Source organism: Sander vitreus, chromosome 15, assembly GCF_031162955.1.
Source record: "Sander vitreus isolate 19-12246 chromosome 15, sanVit1, whole genome shotgun sequence".
Classification (NCBI taxonomy): Eukaryota; Metazoa; Chordata; class Actinopteri; order Perciformes; family Percidae; genus Sander; species Sander vitreus.
Genome location: NC_135869.1, coordinates 18,978,544 through 18,996,133, shown reverse-complemented (window position 1 = coordinate 18,996,133; position 17,590 = coordinate 18,978,544). Strand labels below are relative to the sequence as shown.

Genomic DNA, 17,590 nt, shown 5'->3' with positions numbered 1-17,590 from the left:
AGCTGACATATGGCGGTCTCTAGAATCCAGCGACAAGTCTGGCCTCCACTCCATGTGTTGGTGTGAAAGACAAAAAAAGACGGGTTTCAAACAGTTCATGATATATGCATAGCTAGACACAGGTAGTATAATTGTACCTTTTTAGAAAATGTAATTTAACAGTGAATGGCAATAGCCCCCAGAATAGCTTTTCAGAGCTTAAATATATATAATATATATATATATACTGTTTACATTTTAGAACCTGCATGATCGTATAGTCGTACCCTTTTCTTTTCTTTACCAAAGGAGGCCTCTGTTGTGTGGTCACAAGTGGGATGAGACGTGGCCCATGGGTGACAGCTGACCAAAGTGGCTAATTTTCATGTCCTTTCCAAAAGCATCCTCGGGAGGACAACGAAAATCAAATGTGAGTATTGAATCACAAGTGCACACTGAAAAGACACAGTTTTTGAATTTGGATAAAAGGACACAATTTTTATAGACTGATATTGATTCATTTTCCCTTTGCTTTCGTTGTTGCAAGATTTGTTCAAAAGCAGATATAGTGCTTACATAACTTACATTCAGGGACGGCCTGGGGCTAAAAAACAGCCCTGGACTTTCTCCCAAATAGGCCCATCATCCGGCCATTCGCCCCTAACTGTGCGCGACAGACACTAGCCAGGATGTCCTGATACTATGCCACAATACTGTAGCCTATCAGACAAGGTATTCACAGCAAGTAACATCTCAAAACCAATGATGATAATTGGGATTGTGTTTATTAATGAAGCCTCAGCCTTCAAATAAAAAAAAAAAGGACAATGCCATTACATCTGCATTGAAAATAAAATACAAATAATGAAATATCACTGGCTACAGAAACCCCTTGCTACTTGCTGTATCTGAACATGGGGATTAGATATATATTGTAGGCCTATACCTAACTACCTTCAACCTGAATAAACAAATGATTTGAAAGATAGGTTGTTAACTATTATTGATGATATAATGTGTTGCTTTGTGTTAAAGAATTAGCATTGAATAACTTATTTAATATTTAGTCAATGTCATATTACACTTTTGATTCATATTAAGGCTGTGAAATGATGAAAATGACTAGGCCCTATCAATTTTGTCTGTGAAGCTTTCACAAACAACCACCAGGTCTTTACCAGTTCCACAATAGTAAACGCAAATATGAAAGACAAGGAAAAACTGCACTCTGATGGAAGACAGACAGAAAGTGCAAGCTAGGATTTTTTGGTTAAACTTTTGGTTAAATTTGGTGATTTTTTTAGCCCCCTTCCCTGTTTGTTAGCACGTTTAGAGTGGTACCAATGCATGCCTGATATTTTCCCGTTTAATTCAATACCATAGTCTTAAAGGTCCCATGACATGGTGCTCTTTGGATGCTTTTACATAGACCTTAGTGGTCCCCTAATACTGTATCTGAAGTCTCTTTCCCGAAATTCAGCCTTGGTGCAGAATTACAGCCACTAGAGCCAGTCCCACAATGAGCTTTCCTTAGTATGGGCCATTTCTGTGTCTGTAGCTATTGATGAGGAGAGAGGGGGGGGCAAGGTGGAGAGTGGGGGTGTGGCCTTGACCAACTGCCACTTTGCTTGTTTGAAAGCCATGATGTCTCTCTCTCATGGGTGGGCCAAATTCTCTGGGCGGGCAAAGCAGAGAAAGGGGAGGTAACCCTGCTCCTTATGAGCTCATAAGGAGCAAGATTCCAGATTGGCCCATCTGAGCTTTCATTTTCTCAAAGGCAGAGCAGGATACCCAGGGCTCAGTTTACACCTATCGCCATTTCTAGCCACTGGGGGACCATAGGCAGGCTGGGGGAACTCATATTAATGTTAAAAAACCTCATAAAGTGACATTTTCATGCCATGGGACCTTTAACCCTAGCAGCAAAAGTGAGCTCACTACAACCTCTCATATACAACCAAGTTTCTAATGCGTTTAATGTTTCAAATTAACCTAACAGAAATTATTAAACACGTTAAGTTTGACAGCACTAAATGGTGCGATAATTTTCATAATCGTGATGCACACCCATGTTGATAGCTGACTATGCAATTCGCTAAGATAGAGATAAAGGCTGCCCATTATAATGTGTCCTGCTCCTGGCACTTACCAGTACCTCTTGTTGATGTGAAGTTAACTCTGCTGTCTGTCCCTCATCATGACCAGTCTGTGGATGCTCAGGCTCAGCTCAGCTTCCACTTGGTCCTCTAAACTAAAGCTCTGTGAGCTTTTTGCATGTTGCTGCATCAGTCTCGAGAGACTTGGCCCTCTTTTCTTTTACTTTTTCTCATCCACCTTTCTCCTTACTTTTTCTGCTAGCCATTCTACCGGCGATTTGATTCCGCAATGCAGGTCAGGCTGGAAAACTGTAAATTTTTCTTTCCTGACCTGCTACTGTTACAAATCTGAGTCTGCGGCCGGGGACCAATCACAAACTGGCTAGTAGGCCGACTCTTCTTCCTCAGTTATTTTTTTACACGTAGCGTATAAGTGATCGTATTAGCGCCCCTGCAGTTGGCTGTTCATATCGCTTTGTTAGACTTTTTTTTGTGCCGACGGCCGACGGTTGGACAGCCGTTCTGGACTTTTCCCGAACGCACAGATTGTCAGTCCATCCCTGGTTACGTACGATAATTAGGTAAATTACATAAGAAATCCCCGAGATCGCCTCATGTTTCTTTCCATTACGGTTGCCTGTTCAGATGTCAGAGACGATGTAAGTTTATACTCTTTCTATTTAGTTATTGTTGCAGCAGATTAAGCTATTCCTGAGTTGTTTTCTGTCTGCAATGAGTACTGAATGTTAACCGTTTGACCCTGTGATGTGAAGCTGCTAGTTTATCTGTATTTTGCTAGCTTGCTAACTTTCCACTACATCACACATTTTATTTCAGTATTTGTTAATACGTGATTAATAACCCACTGTTATATCAGATAATAGTAGTTATAACAGCTGTCACACTAATGTACCTTTTGGGGTTTATTTCAGAAACTTCCTTCATATCCAGCAATGTACAGCTTATGACCAAGTAAAAAGTTGAACTCCAACAATATGATATTCAAAATTTGACTGCTTTCTTTAATAACTACATAACACAATACTTGTACTTTTACTTTTAGTACTTGAGTAGTACATGTTAAAATGAACAGAACTGGTCGATTTAAGAGCTCTTCTATTGTTTTGTGGATCGTGTGAGAGCCAGATGGCGTGATTTTCAAAGGGCTTTGTCAGAGCCACTGCCTTTTTTTTAATATATACTGCTGAACAATGTACCAGGTTTTATCTCATACATATTGACCACAATGACTGGAATAGCCTGACACAAACAGGTGGATGTGCAAACACAGTTCTCTTTAAAAAGTAGAATCAACTGTACTCCACAGCAGCCATTCTATGGCATATGTTTTACATTGTGGTATGGGTACTCTTACTTAAAGTAATAATCTCAAAGATTATTTTTTTTAAATAAATGTCTATTGAGTCACTATAATCAAATGAGATAACACAGTTAAATCCCTTGCATTTACAGTATTACGAAGTCTGTGTTGACATTACTGGGGGAAATAATTATAAGGCGACACTGTTTGGATCTCTGGGAAGTGAGGTCCAAAAAACACACCTGCAAGTACTGCTTATAGCCATACACACCGCCAATGAGAATGAAACTGAGATCTTAGAGGTTATACATTTAAGTAAAGGGTCTCAGTAATTCTTCCACCACTAGCTCCCCTAAAGTGATGGGTAGGCAGCTAATATATAATCCAGGGAAATTATCACTTATGGACAAAACATCTGATCAGACCAGTAAAATACACCTGGAGAAAAGGGCTGTGTTTCCACATTGATTGGTGGATAAGCTGACATTTGCAACTTGTGAGTTTTGTTTTGAGCACAAAACTACTAAACCTGTTTAGTAACTGCGTGTAGAACTAACCTTAAGGCTTATGAAAAGTTCGGAGTTAAACTGAGTGCATGTACAGGCACATTTTCATAAAAACACAAAGATTAGAGAAGCCGTTTGTGTGTTGAAATTGTTCCTGTCATGTGTTTATCCTGAGGAGAAACTAACCCTAAGGCATACAAGACATTTGCTAAACAACGGGAGTTTTACTGCACCATCATTTGTGTGTGGTTGCCTGATATCATGTCGCTGCTGTTATTTTTCTTCCTTGATGTGATCCCACTTCTTTTTTTTTTTAGAAAGTTGGACAGTTTTTCAGTTAAAAAGACAAAGCTTGAAATTTAGTTAAACGTAAAAACTCCTAACACACTCCTGCTGACTAGTGAATGTTTACAAAAAATAAACACGAAAAACACAAGCAAAAACAAGCACACACCAAACCTGCATACAGTACACTGTTCTATAGAGGGATCCCCTTATCAGCACTCTGAATGCACTGACCAATGAGTGGGAAAAATAACAATGCTGACAATAAAATGCATACAGTAAACAAAATACAGATCCGGCTAAGATGTACAGTAAACACTGTGTGAATCCAAGAGTAAATGTGAGTAAATAGAGTGTGTACAAAGCTGCAGACATGCAGAATGACACAATCTTCACACATTGACATGTTCTGTTTCACAAACATCAGCCTACTGTTTGAACAAGCCTACTAACATGTCTAACCTACTACAATGTATTACAGTTTTTTTTTTATATATTTACAACAGCTACTTGGACACCAAATAGATAGTATTGTTGGTGTATTTTACTAAAACTACGAAAACGTGTTTGGTAACACTGTGGCTCCACACAAACTAACCTGCTCAAATATGATTTGAGGGTTTTATAAATAAATGAAACAGATTGGGTAGGGCTGATTGCTTCAGTCATTTTGGCGAGGGTTGTCTCTAACAATGTGACAAAGGCGTGAGTAAACAGGTTAGCAATGGTTCATATGAGGTTAGAAATGATCTGGAACATGTTGAGACCAAAACACCGTCTGAGAGTGCTGCTAGAGAAGACAACTTCATCTATCTATCAGACCATCAGGTTTCTGTAAGAAAGCTTGTTGAGGTTGAGGATTGAGTTTTTTGACTAGTGCTCATAATAGTGTTCTGACTTGCACATTTTCCTATCGTGTGTACACATTATGTATAACATCCTGGTATCAAGAGCAGCTTACTCACCAATGCACACACTCACAAAATACAAATGCAAAAATAATGCACATCATTGATCCAGAAGAGAAACTAACCCTAAGGCATACAAGGCACTTGCTAAACAACGGGAGTTTTATTGCAACCGTCCATTTTAGGTCAGAACCTTTAGGATTAAGTTAGAAAAATTAGATGAGGAAAAGGTTGGAAAATAATTTGTTTGTCTTACAAGGTCCTTTTAAAACAACATAAACAATAAAGAAGCCAAACTACATGTGACACTTTGACTCATAAGTGGACTTTATTGAGGTTTATTGGGCAGTATACTTTATACAATTATTTAAGAATTTAAAAATAGTGTAGATTAAAAAAAAGAAAAAAGTACAGTAAATCGCGAGAAGCCAACAGGTTTATTGCTATCATCTAGTTCTCTCTATTTCTCATATATGAAGACATAAAAAAAAGATATTTTGCAGTAAGCTATACTATAGTCTTTGAACATTAAGGAAAAAAGATCATCATCATTCTTTGAGAAGCCTATGTCAAATCCAACCTACAGTATGTACTGAAATCAAGGTTACGATTTAAATTAAACACTCATAAAATCATTAAAATGTCACCACTCTCATCCCAATTGACCAATACTAATGAAATCCAATTATGGAAAAAAGAAACATGAAAATATATTCAAAGAGAACTAAAAATCAAATCATATTAAATCATTAAAAACTAAAATACACCATATTGGCCTAGTGGCTACCACAACGTCCATGGTTTAAATCAGACTGGGAACCTTTGCTGTATGTCATCCCCTTTGTCTCTCTCCACATTTTCTGTCTGCCTCTGATCTATAATAAAAAATGTCCTACCAAAAATAGAAAATCTAAAATCTCTCACCATGTAATTCACTATAAGCAAACTCAAAGTACATATCAAAACAACAATTAAAGAGGACAGGGATAGCAACTTGACAAACATGGTTGAGACCAAATCCAGAGGCCTGACGTCAGTAATCAGTGTGTCTGCAGGACCTTCAGTGGGTAATCTGGCCTCTGCTGTTTCTCTCCACGGAGCAAACCTGAAACGTCCACCAGAGAGATAAACAGAGAGGTTGGGACATTGAACAGTAATGAGAAACAGTAAAGCTGTCATATCATCTATCATATGATCTGTTTGAATCATCAGTTTCACTATAACGTACCTGTGCACGTCATGGACTCTGCTGCTGGGCCTTCAGTTCATTGTAGTAGTTGTTCACCTCCTCAAGCTGCTGTGTAACATCTAAAAAAAAGCATTGTTTAAAACAAGTGTATTATTAATTACACTATTGGAAATTTATTGAGTGTTTTAAGTGATAATCATTTTTATTTTGTTACGTTCCCTTTACCTGGGATTGAGTCACCATCTGTCTTGAGTGACAGCTCGATTGATTCCTGCATTGTTTTCTCCAGGTTCTCCAGGATCTTTTTCTAAATTCATCAAAATCTTTATCACTTATCACTCACACTGTCAAATATTGCATTCAAGGTTACTTAACTGAATCCTACATTAATTAACTGTTGAGATGTGTGTTCAGAGGGCTGCTCAAACAGGGTATAACTGTTAATAGCTACATCATATTTTGTATGTTTCAGTCTTAAATTAATAACAATAGTTGAATGTTTGTGAAAGTGTGTGCACTGCTTTCAGTAGCGAAAGCAGCTTTCAGAATGATGCATATTCTGCTTGGATTTAGAAAAATCCTTCATGTAAATTATGAGAATCATGGATAAAAATAAAGATGTGCAGCACATGTTTTACTTTATCATCATCGTATGATGTATTATAAAATGTCACATACTATCAAGTCGCTCAGCTGGTTCAACAATTCTTTTTTAGCCCGCTCAAACATGATGTTCTTTGCAGCACGTACGTGCTTCTCAAGAGCGTCTCTCATATTTTCCAGCGAGTCCTTTCCTGTAAATGTTGCTGCGTCTACAATACAACAGAAAATTGTTGTAATTTATTTAATGCACAATCATAATGAGATTTAATGTGTATTATTATAGTGTCAAATTGCTTATGTCATGTTCTTCTATCTTACGGTCATAGCCTTCTTGCATGTTTTCCCCAATTGTCTCGGTCAAACTGTTGTAGATCTTTTTCTTACTCTCCCGGATCATTTTGTTGAGTTCTGTCTTAATTTTGTCTTCCTTAAAAAAGAACATAGAGCATAGATCAATATATATATATCTCAATATATACAGTATATATATATATATATATATATATATATATATATATATATATATATATATATATATATATATATATATATATATACAGTGCATGTGTATATATACTGTGTGTATATATACACTGTGTGTGTGTGTGTGTGTATATATATTGTTCATCTTTATATAAATCAAGGTGATACAAATACATGTAAGGCTCATCTTTCCAGATTTTACCAGTAAAGCAGTAAATTATTTTAACTGAGTAGGACCTGCTTTCTATCAGGTGGAGGTACACATTATTTTGCCCACATCACAATTCTTCAACAGTCCAAGAGCCTATCCAGTTTTAACTAACAAAAAATGGCTTGTTAACAACATTAACTGTAATAATAGAATTCTCTATTTACAGTGTATATGTTCACAGTTAAAAATAAGATTATTTGTTTTCAATGTTTAGTCTTTATTCCAGACAATAGTAACAAACTTGATGTCCAGGTTGATTTGCTCACCCTTCTGTCTTCTGTTTAAGTCTCCCTAACCTGGACAATCAGCTTAATAATGGACTAATGGATAGGATGGTGTTATTCTCATCTCTTACCTCTGTCTGGAGAAATATCAGCTGCAGTTCAACATCTTTGTACTTTTCAACCAGACTATTTGTGTCAAGTGAAAACTTCTTGATGGCATTGTTAAATGGTCCACACTTTCTTTCATTTCTGAAACAATTATATTACATCATTTCTATAACCATATAATTTAGAATGGGTTAATTCTACATTGTTTGTAAAACAGACCAACACAAGGTTTTATGTCTTATTATTTCATTTCTTACGGGAAGGTCTTCTTGAATTCCTCGTCAATGCTGTCAGTCAGGCATGAAGCTAACTGCCCATTGAGATTTATTTGATCTCCACTTTGTGTTTTGTGAGTGCCTCCTTTTTTAACTACACTCTTCAATGTCTGGTGAAAAGCTCCACCTTTAACATCGCACTGAAACAAAAAATAAACGTTTCAAAGACATATTCATATTAAATGCAAAATTAGCTGTTGTGATGTAATTATAACTCAAATACGTACAGGACGTATGACCGACATCAAGAGACTTTCACATGAACTTGTTGATTTTCCAACCCCCTCAGTGAGGCATTTTTCAAATTCCTCGTAGGCCTCTTTCATGGGTTTTTTGACTTTATCAAGTTTGTCCTTCATTTTTTTTTCAAGGTCTGTGCACACACCTTTTTTGCCAGCCTGAAATCAAATACAACACATTCAGTATTGACTCTCTTTCTTTTTTAATGAAATTCTGTTAGTCTTGAGTATGATCACCATTTCTGTGTTCAGCCTCTCTGAAGCAACTGGAAAACAACTACCTTGATGGCTAAATATTCTCTGAGATGAGATTACCCTTTCAGTGTTCTCAGTGGCATTAAAACATAGTTACTCCACAAAGATTTGAGAAGTCTGTCACTTGCCTTTAACACCTTTTCACTGAATTTGAGCATACTTTACTTACTTGCCGTGAATATTATTTTCAGTCAATAATAATGACAGTGAAAGCAGTTGTATTACTTGATCTTACCCCGTCTCTACGGTTGGCCCCTTGAATCAGAGAGAGAATCCCACGAGCTCCAGACACATAGTTTACTGTCTCTGAATGACAGTCATTGAGTTTTTGCAGAAATTCCTTAAGTTTGGGTATTTCTGCAATTACACATATATAATACATTCTTACATTTAAATGTCATAATACAATTCTTGTTTAAAAGTAAAGTAAAACAAAATATGTATTGGAACTATTCATTTTCTTTTTATTTACAGTATGTATCTACCAGACACCTACCAGTTTCATCTGGGTTTAGATGTTTTTTCTCTAGAAATTCTTTGGAGGACGCTGTGAAAACTTCCAAACAGTTATCACTGAATTGTTTCTGAAAAAAAGGTTTTGATTTTAAGGCAGGCTTGCAGTTGTAGACGATGTTAATCTTTCAGTCAATGAAACTCACCTTGATCGTCTTTTCTTCGCTGAATCTTTTGCTCACTTCTGTCTTGGCTAGCATGATTCTGTCAAGTATGGCTTCACGGTTACTATAAGAGAAGATTTACATCAAGTGGAATTTTATACAGTCTTTGGAGAACTGAAACCTGTAATTATAACATATTTTTGCATCACCTCTCAGAATTAAGTTAAAATGCTCTGTTGTTAAACCTGTCCCTCTTACTAATGACTCTACCATTCATATTAAAGGTTGACACTATTATTATATATACTATTTAACACTGAATTGCTAGGAAGTCTCTTAGAAAGAAATATTTAATTTGGTAATCACTATAGGAATTTTAAAAATTGAGACACTGTTAAAGACTGCAGTGTTAGTTTATTTAGTTGTTTTGAGTTTATAAGCATTTATTGATTTCTGATGGAATTTCCTTGAAAGAATTCCTACATTTAAAGCCAAATTACTATTCATTATTTATTTCTTCATCAATTATTGCGAACTTTAAGTCCAGTAATAGTTGTCCATTGCTACATTGCTAAAAGGAACGGCTAACTTATTTGACATGCTTTAATGGCGCCAATTTGCCAAAATGTAAACAAATACAGAGGTGTTTTGGAGTGCAGTTGTCTCAATTTAGTTTGAGAGGGGTCCACGGTGTCAGGCTGCACCTCTGCACCTAAACTAACAACAAACTATTTTAACAGCATTTGCTACCTGTGGCATGAAAATATTATCTGTACATTTGTTTGTGTAAACTCCTCTTGGCCACCACTCCTCTTGGCCACCACACATCAGTGCCTCATTTTGGATGTTTGATTTAAATACTCTTAAATCACTTACTTAAGATTCCCATCTGACCTGGAGCAGATAAAGAGAATGTGCTGACACTCGCCCCCATTTCCCATGAGGCTGCTGGCACTTTCCAGGATCGCCCAGGCTTCTTTCTCTGCTGCTGCTCGTTCAATGTCAGTCACAATCCACACAGTAGAACAACTTCCAACTACCTGAAGGGGCATAATAGCAAATTTCATTAGGAATAATTCCTTATCAGAGCTTCATAATAACATAATGTCACAGCTTCCAGATAACACATATTCTACAAACAGCATAGTATGTGAATAGATTACCTGTTTCCACATCTTGTCTCTGCTCTTGTTACGGTCCCCATTTCCAGGAAGATCCACAAGTGTGACATGCTGGAGAAGATCATTATTGGGCACCTTGATAGTTACACACTTCACCAGTGGCCAGTACCACCTCTTTCCTTCTCCATCTTTTGAGTCACGTCTTGTGACTTTTGTGAATCTGACAAGTGTTGTAGATAGCTTTTCAGCCTGCATATATTAAAAAATAAAATTAAGTCAAGGCGATTTTATTTGTATGCATAAACTCCAACTAAAAAATGTTTTACAAATTGCATAATAATAGGATTAGACAAAAAAGAAGAGCAATTAAAGCATGCTTCAGGTTAAAATCATAAAAAAATAGTAAAGAGTAAATCAGAAGTGGAGACAAAAAACTTTCTGCAATAGCGAACGGTTAGCTTTTCAATTTAGATTTAAACATGATCAGATTTCGACAGTGCCCAGGAATATGGGAGGTAATTACCAGTATGTTTATCATAGAATAGAACACCCATATGGTTCACATGGATAAAGAATGTAAGAAACTTAATTAGGTCTTAACTCTGTAAGTGGTAGTATTTTATTAAATCAATTATCAGACTAACTGGTAACAAGTGCAGAGAATAGGTGTAATGACTTATTATTTTGTTTTTCATATATCGCTTGTTACTTACTGATTCACATGTCAAAATCTTCTTCTTGTTTTCGAGAAATTCCGGAATTTCTTTGAAATATTTTTTCTCCATGAGCATTTCAGAGGTTTTGTTTTCCTTTTCTTTTCTTCCATACAGCACTGACAGCTTTTCATCAAACTCAGGATAATCTTCATCTTCCTGACCTGCTTTATCCCCAAGAAACTGAAACAACTCATCCTTCCACTCCTAAGAAATTAAATAATTTAATTAAATTAAGTTTAATTGAATAATAATCAGCAACTGTATTTCTGCAGCTGCATAATAGCTAGTGCTAGCAAACAAAAATACTCAGTTCATTTTACCTCTATTGGGATGAACTCAATGTCCGCCTGATAGTTTTTGTTCTCCTTGTTAGCCTCGACTTTGATCATGACTGAGGTACATGCACAGACACTTCCAGTGGGTAAGAAATTATTCTCTCCAATGACAGCATTTATCAAAGAGCTCTTTCCAGACCCAGTTTTACCAAAGACACCGACAACCTCCCTCTTGTCTGTCTCCAAATCATCGATTTTAACCCTGTTGAAAAATAGTTTAAATATGGGTGAATCTGGAAAATATATAAACAATAAAAGATTTTGTCAAAATAAGGAAGATCCATCTATGAACATTCTACTCAGCATTAAAGTGGCTAGAACCAATATTTTGATATTAACAATAGCTCCGCTATTATTATCTATGACTGTGTAAGGTTTTATAACACCACATTATGTAATAACACTGCACTATGTAATAACTTGACAAAATGTAATACATATTCACTTCAGTACACCTGCATTTTTTTATCAACAGCCTGAACACAATACTGTATGTAATAATTTTCTCTGCATTAGCCGTATGACCTGTGGTGCCCCCCTTGGTATTATAGTTGACTCTCATCTTAGTCTAAATAGTAGCAGTAACAATATCAAATATTGCCAAACTCAGAGACTTTGCATCAAAAGCCAATTTAATTAGTTTTTTTAATTTATTTTATTACTACTAGTTGTTTTTAATTCTACTTATTTATGTATCTGTATTTTATGAATTTTCCTTTTAACAATCTACTGTTTATGTAATTATAAGCAAGTTTTTAGAGCTTACATTTAGTTTATTCATTTATTTATTTATATTTTTAAGTATCTATTGGTTTTAAGTGTCATGCTTCTGTTGTTTCCGCACTTCCTGTTTTTAATGAAGTCATTTTTGTTGATTTAGGGGTGGGTGGGTAGGTGGGTGAATGGGGCTGGAGGTGAGGGATATTGTGTGTGTGTGTGTGTGTGTGTGTGTGTGTGTGTGTGTGTGTGTGTGTGTGTGTGTGTGTGTGTGTGTGTGTGTGTGTGTGTGTGTGTGTGTGTGGAGGGGTATTGTATGAAGCACTTTGTGCTACATTTAAATTACATGTATGAAAAGTGCTATATAAAGAAAGACTGATTGATAAACGATGTGTACAGACAAAAACGATGTGTAGGCCTACGGCTTTTCCCATAAACTGTTATTTATAAAAAGAGAATGTGGGAACCTCACGCAAACTTCAGACCAGACATAGACATAGTTTTATCTGGGCCTATATAACAAAGAATTTGGAAAACTTGATTAACTTAATACTTACCTCAGGAAGTTGTTGAGCTTGTTGTCTTGGGCCGGTAGTCTTTTCTTAACAAAGCTCATGATGCTTTTCACTTCAGTCAGTATTTCTTCAGTCAGAATACAAGAAAAGAACTATTAAGCAGGAACCTTGAACCAGTGTATCCACTAAGCAGTAATGCATAATGAAGCACTTCATCTACCGAGTGAATATAGGATGCTTTAGAGTATTTAATCACGTATACTATGGCAACTTAGCACAGAATAAAACATGGTCTGAGTTTTAAACATCATCAAGGTAAAGGCCAAGGTTAAGTTCATTTACTTAGAAGCATACATATTACTACATACATTTACATCACATGTAACATGTAAGCTGTTGACTGTTTGAGGTGTCCTGATTTTGACACACAGCAAATAAGCAAGTATTTTATGTGGCCAAAATATAAACAGACATTTGCTATACAAGTAAAAATGTCATTACATAAAATGTTTATCCCTGTAGTAGGTTGCCATTGTTTGAAAGTATTATACATACCTGAGTCTGGTCGTGGTTTAGTGCCACAGTATTGTTTAGTAGGTGGTGATTGGGATTTGCTGGACTTGCCCTGAAGATCCAACTTTCTCTTTTCTTATTAGATTTTTTTTTTAAATGAAAAAAAGAAAAGTCTGTTGCATGTGCCTCTCAAAACATTCAAAAGTGCTCTCCAATATAGTTGCTTAGTCAAAGTAAGCTATTATTGCCTTGAAAAAATCAATGAACACTTAACGTAATTTATTAAGATACTGTGTTTCTTACCTTTATTACTGGTGTCACTGGTGGACGGACATACTTGTGGATGAGCAGGAATGTTTGACTATAAAAGTAAATACATTATATTTACACACACACATACATACATACATACATATATGTGTATATATATATATATATACATATATATATATATAGTATAGTATATAGTCTCAGTTGTAGGTCTGCATGTGTATTGTAATCTTATAATACTGTTATTAAAAGAAGTGTTATTCTATCGTCTCAGTGATTTATTTTAGTCCACCGGTTGAGAGATTATTCAAAGAATACACTGAAGAGGGATAGTTTATAATATAAGGCAAATTGGAGTCAGAATCAGAGGGCCTGAGAGCCTGAGGTTCCAAAAACTTTTATCCTTCTTCAAAGCGTCGTTTCACAGAAGAAGGCTGGAGAATTGGAGTAATCCACTTCTGTAAAAAACTAGACGACTAAGGGTTACGCTGGACAGACACAGGTGAACGCCATCTTGGTTTGAAAGAGCCGGCATCCAGGTCTGGAGGTGCGTCTGTGCTGCAGGGCGTGTGTAATTAAAGGCAGCGATCCCTACAAGCTGATGTAAATGATCGGAGTAATGTAATCGGGATAAATGCTGATCCCTGATCAGTTAAAAAAATCCCAATATCGGTGATCCGATACAGCCATCAGGATCGAGACATCTCTACACGTGGCAATAGTAATTATGCGGGAGCAAATCAGAAAGTAATGGGACAAAGTATAAGAGCGCCAAAATCTGCATAAATGGATAAAAAGTATGCTAAAATAACATTATGATGCCAATTTGTAAAATAAGGAGGAAGGTTGGTGTGGTGGACGGCATTAAATAAAATGCTTTTATATATATATATATATATATATATATATATATATGAGTCATTAGTATCAACTTATTCTATATAGTAACACTATATACTATCACTCATACAGGTTGGAAGAGGAATCGTCAATTACATTACATTGTACATTGTCTGTAATTCGAATGAACTGGACAATGTAATGTAATGGACAATTCCGCTTCCAACCTGTAGGGGGACCAAAGCGGGAAAAGTTACATAGTGTTGCTTTAAGGTATGAGGGTGTGTTAGCGCACGTCACGCTAACACACTCTCAACACTAGGCCTACCTCATTGTACCAGAGGCAATCTGACACAACAGGGCAACCTTTTTACATTTCACATTAAAATGAATCAATCAAATCAATGTGTATCAATTAAGTTAGTGTGTGACCACACGCAACAAAGATGGAGTCTGTATAGCAGGTAAAAAAAACACTCTCGCCCTCGTGTCACGTCCCTGTCCCAGTATCGAGGCCGTTAGATGATGAATATTAAATTGTATTCAACTTACTTGGGCAGAAGAATCAACTGTCTTTTCTTCTTTCTAGTGACAAAAGAGTTGCAAATCTTATAATAAAAAAATCCATAATATAGTGTTGTCAATGAGCTATAACAATCCTCCATCAAAAATACTACTGTAAATGTATCTATAATAAGTGAAATTTATAAAACTAATCAGTGTCTGTGTAAATTGTCTTCACAGAGCAGAACATTACCTTAAACAACATGAATTGTCTCTTGAATTTTATCCTTGGTCCCGCCTTTGTGATGAGTTTATCAATTTCTTTATTATCAAGATCGTGAAAACTTTCCTCGTCGATTTCTTGATCTGTAATTAAAAAATATACAGTTGAATCGTATGTGTTCACATCTGAAGCAAAACTTTGTGTGGCGTGATTACCAACAAAGTCAATACCAAGACGCAAATAGAAATTTTTGCGTAATGTTGTGTTCGCCTATCAGCATTTATATCTACAAATTACTGTAGATGTCTTTGCGTAAGAATAAACACAGTTTTGATCCGTTTAATTTATTGCAATTAAATCACTTCAAAATCTGTTTACTTTGGGTTCATACAGCGTATCTGCTGCATCTTGCGTGAGTAGTGTAAATAAACTATAAATGATCCTGCAGTCGAACTTGCGCGGGTATCGGAAGTTCAAAATTCACTTTGCGTTTGGTGAACACAGCAAAAAAATTGAATTGATATCAAATTGCTTTAGACATGTATTTCATAAGGAGTGAGATAGGTGTGGGTTCAGTCGTTACTTTTTTGAGGGCATCTAAGCCTCACACACGCCTCACTCACACACCTTCAATGCTGCCTAAGCTGAGATCCTCATCATAAATAACATTGCCATAAACCACAGGCTTCGACAAAACAGCAGTTATCTTCTCAATTAATGTTTCCTTTTCAAATGTGTAATAATTACACGGTCTTCATCATTAATGCGTTTGTACTCTTTAAACAGCAACAAGAATTGTCTGGATTTGTCAACACTGATCTCTCACATTTTCTTAAAACTATGTATGTTAAGAACACATCAGCATTGTACAGCAGAATAATGTTACATTTGTTTTATGTCTGTATTAGTAAATGCTTAGACATTTCAGTATTGGTAGGTCATATTAACATTGTATTTTATCTGTGCCTAAAGATGTGTGGTAGTACTTTACCTTTAAATTCCTTAATGAGATTGCTGAGACCCCATTCAGTTAATTTGTTACGGACAAAGTCATCCATGACCAAGAACTGCAACTGGAAGGTAAACACATAATTATGTTTTAATCAACCATTACTTGGTATTGTTGAGACAGTTACAAATTATATGTAATTGAAGGAAAAGAATGGGTTATGAAACTGATAATGGCAAGGGTTTAGGTAATATCAGGTCACAAGTTATATTAAAAAGTTTAACATGCTAAATTCCTAGTTTCAATAAAATGAGGATACGCCAAGGCCCTGATTAAAAGACAATAATTTATAATGTCTGCCTATATCATGTATAATAATTAAATAATCAATCAGTTGTAATGACTCTTTAAATATAATGGGGATGTATCAGATGGACTTCAGTTAGTCTGTAGTATTCGGTGCAGATGTTGGGGGGGGACAAGTCAAAGGGGTCAAACAGCCAGCGCAGGAATGTTTACTAGGGGAAGGTAATCAATAGATTGGTTGGAGATAGTTTTAATTCCTCTTGAAGTAAACTCACACCCTCTGCTAAACAAGTGAACAGTACAGGGAGAGCGGGAAATCTCATTCTTTAGGGTGTCGTCCTCTACCATTGGATGGCTCAAGTGCTAAGAGGCTGGGACCAGCCTATGCACCAACAAGGAAGCGTCAAAGTCTAAACCAGACTGCCTCCCAGCTTAGTATTAACCAATCACAATAAACTGCACATTTTTCATACTGTATATTGTCTGTAACTGTTGAATCAGCATTCTTTTTGGAGCGAGAGGAGACAAGATCCTTGTATACAAGGATCTTTTCACATTATGGCAAAAATAATCTGCTCTGCTGTTTTCTTAACTATGACATTTACAGCAACCTTAGCTTGTTCTAATAGTTAATATGTGAAAACAAATCCAGAGGAATGTACATTATCCAAAATATAACCCTTCTGTACTTGGCAATAAGTTGTAAAGAGCAGAGCAGCTTTTACTTTCCCTGTAAAAGTTAGGAACACACAATGATAGGATATCTGGGCAAGCTGCATATATGGCGTAACTGGAAACTTAAACAACAGATTTGTGCTGTTTCAGTCTATTTAAAACAACTGTTGAAAGCAGACAATGTTGGTTGAAATCCCACCCTTTTAAATGGATTATCTTGATCAAACGTCTACTTACGTTTTGTCTGTTGCTCTTTAACACACGAACAGGACTCCACTGGTGCTTGATCTAATTTGAGTTCTTTGTTTTGTGTTGGCTCCACCTCTCACCAGTAGACTCGCCTCTCAGTCTCTGCCCACAGGACAGATTCATCTCGGTCAATATAAGTGACCGAGATGTATGTATATATATATATAATATATATATATATACATATATATATATATATATATATATATATATACATATATATATATATATATGAATGCGCACATATAAATGCGCACAATCACAAGTTTTTTACTGTGAACACCAGAGGGCGGCAGAAGTCAATGTTCTGGTGAACAGATGTTTCCCCACAGTATGGATGTAACATTTGAACATGGAA

At 36.1% G+C, this 17,590-nt stretch overlaps 1 protein-coding gene across 1 annotated transcript; it reads right to left on the bottom strand.

Annotated features, from left to right (window-relative positions):
- Positions 1 to 5,398: 5,398 nt before the first annotated feature.
- LOC144530350 (nuclear GTPase SLIP-GC-like) lies at positions 5,399 to 17,306 on the bottom strand. The gene is made up of 22 exons (XM_078269884.1): positions 17,221 to 17,306; positions 16,045 to 16,126; positions 15,084 to 15,196; positions 14,879 to 14,911; positions 13,520 to 13,577; positions 13,259 to 13,351; positions 12,746 to 12,830; positions 11,457 to 11,673; positions 11,134 to 11,340; positions 10,463 to 10,669; positions 10,176 to 10,339; positions 9,342 to 9,423; positions 9,179 to 9,266; positions 8,918 to 9,039; positions 8,416 to 8,586; positions 8,171 to 8,328; positions 7,937 to 8,054; positions 7,206 to 7,314; positions 6,963 to 7,096; positions 6,510 to 6,591; positions 6,324 to 6,403; positions 5,399 to 6,200 (listed from the first exon to the last, which is right to left on the bottom strand). Exons 2-21 carry the CDS (start codon positions 16,109 to 16,111, stop codon positions 6,333 to 6,335), a joined length of 2,379 nt encoding a protein of 792 aa, XP_078126010.1. The 5' UTR covers positions 16,112 to 16,126; positions 17,221 to 17,306; the 3' UTR covers positions 5,399 to 6,200; positions 6,324 to 6,332.
- Positions 17,307 to 17,590: the final 284 nt, after the last annotated feature.

What these genes read in the sequence shown, in the direction of transcription:
- LOC144530350 (XM_078269884.1), bottom strand. Translation starts at nt 16,111, where the DNA reads ATGGATGACTTTGTCCGTAACAAATTAACTGAATGGGGTCTCAGCAAT. An exon ending in AAGCTCAACAACTTCCTGAG is followed by an intron (nt 11,674 to 12,745) that starts GTAAGTATTAAG and finishes ATTTTTCAACAG; the next exon opens with GGTTAAAATCGATGATTTGG. An exon ending in GAGACAAGATGTGGAAACAG is followed by an intron (nt 10,340 to 10,462) that starts GTAATCTATTCA and finishes ATGCCCCTTCAG; the next exon opens with GTAGTTGGAAGTTGTTCTAC.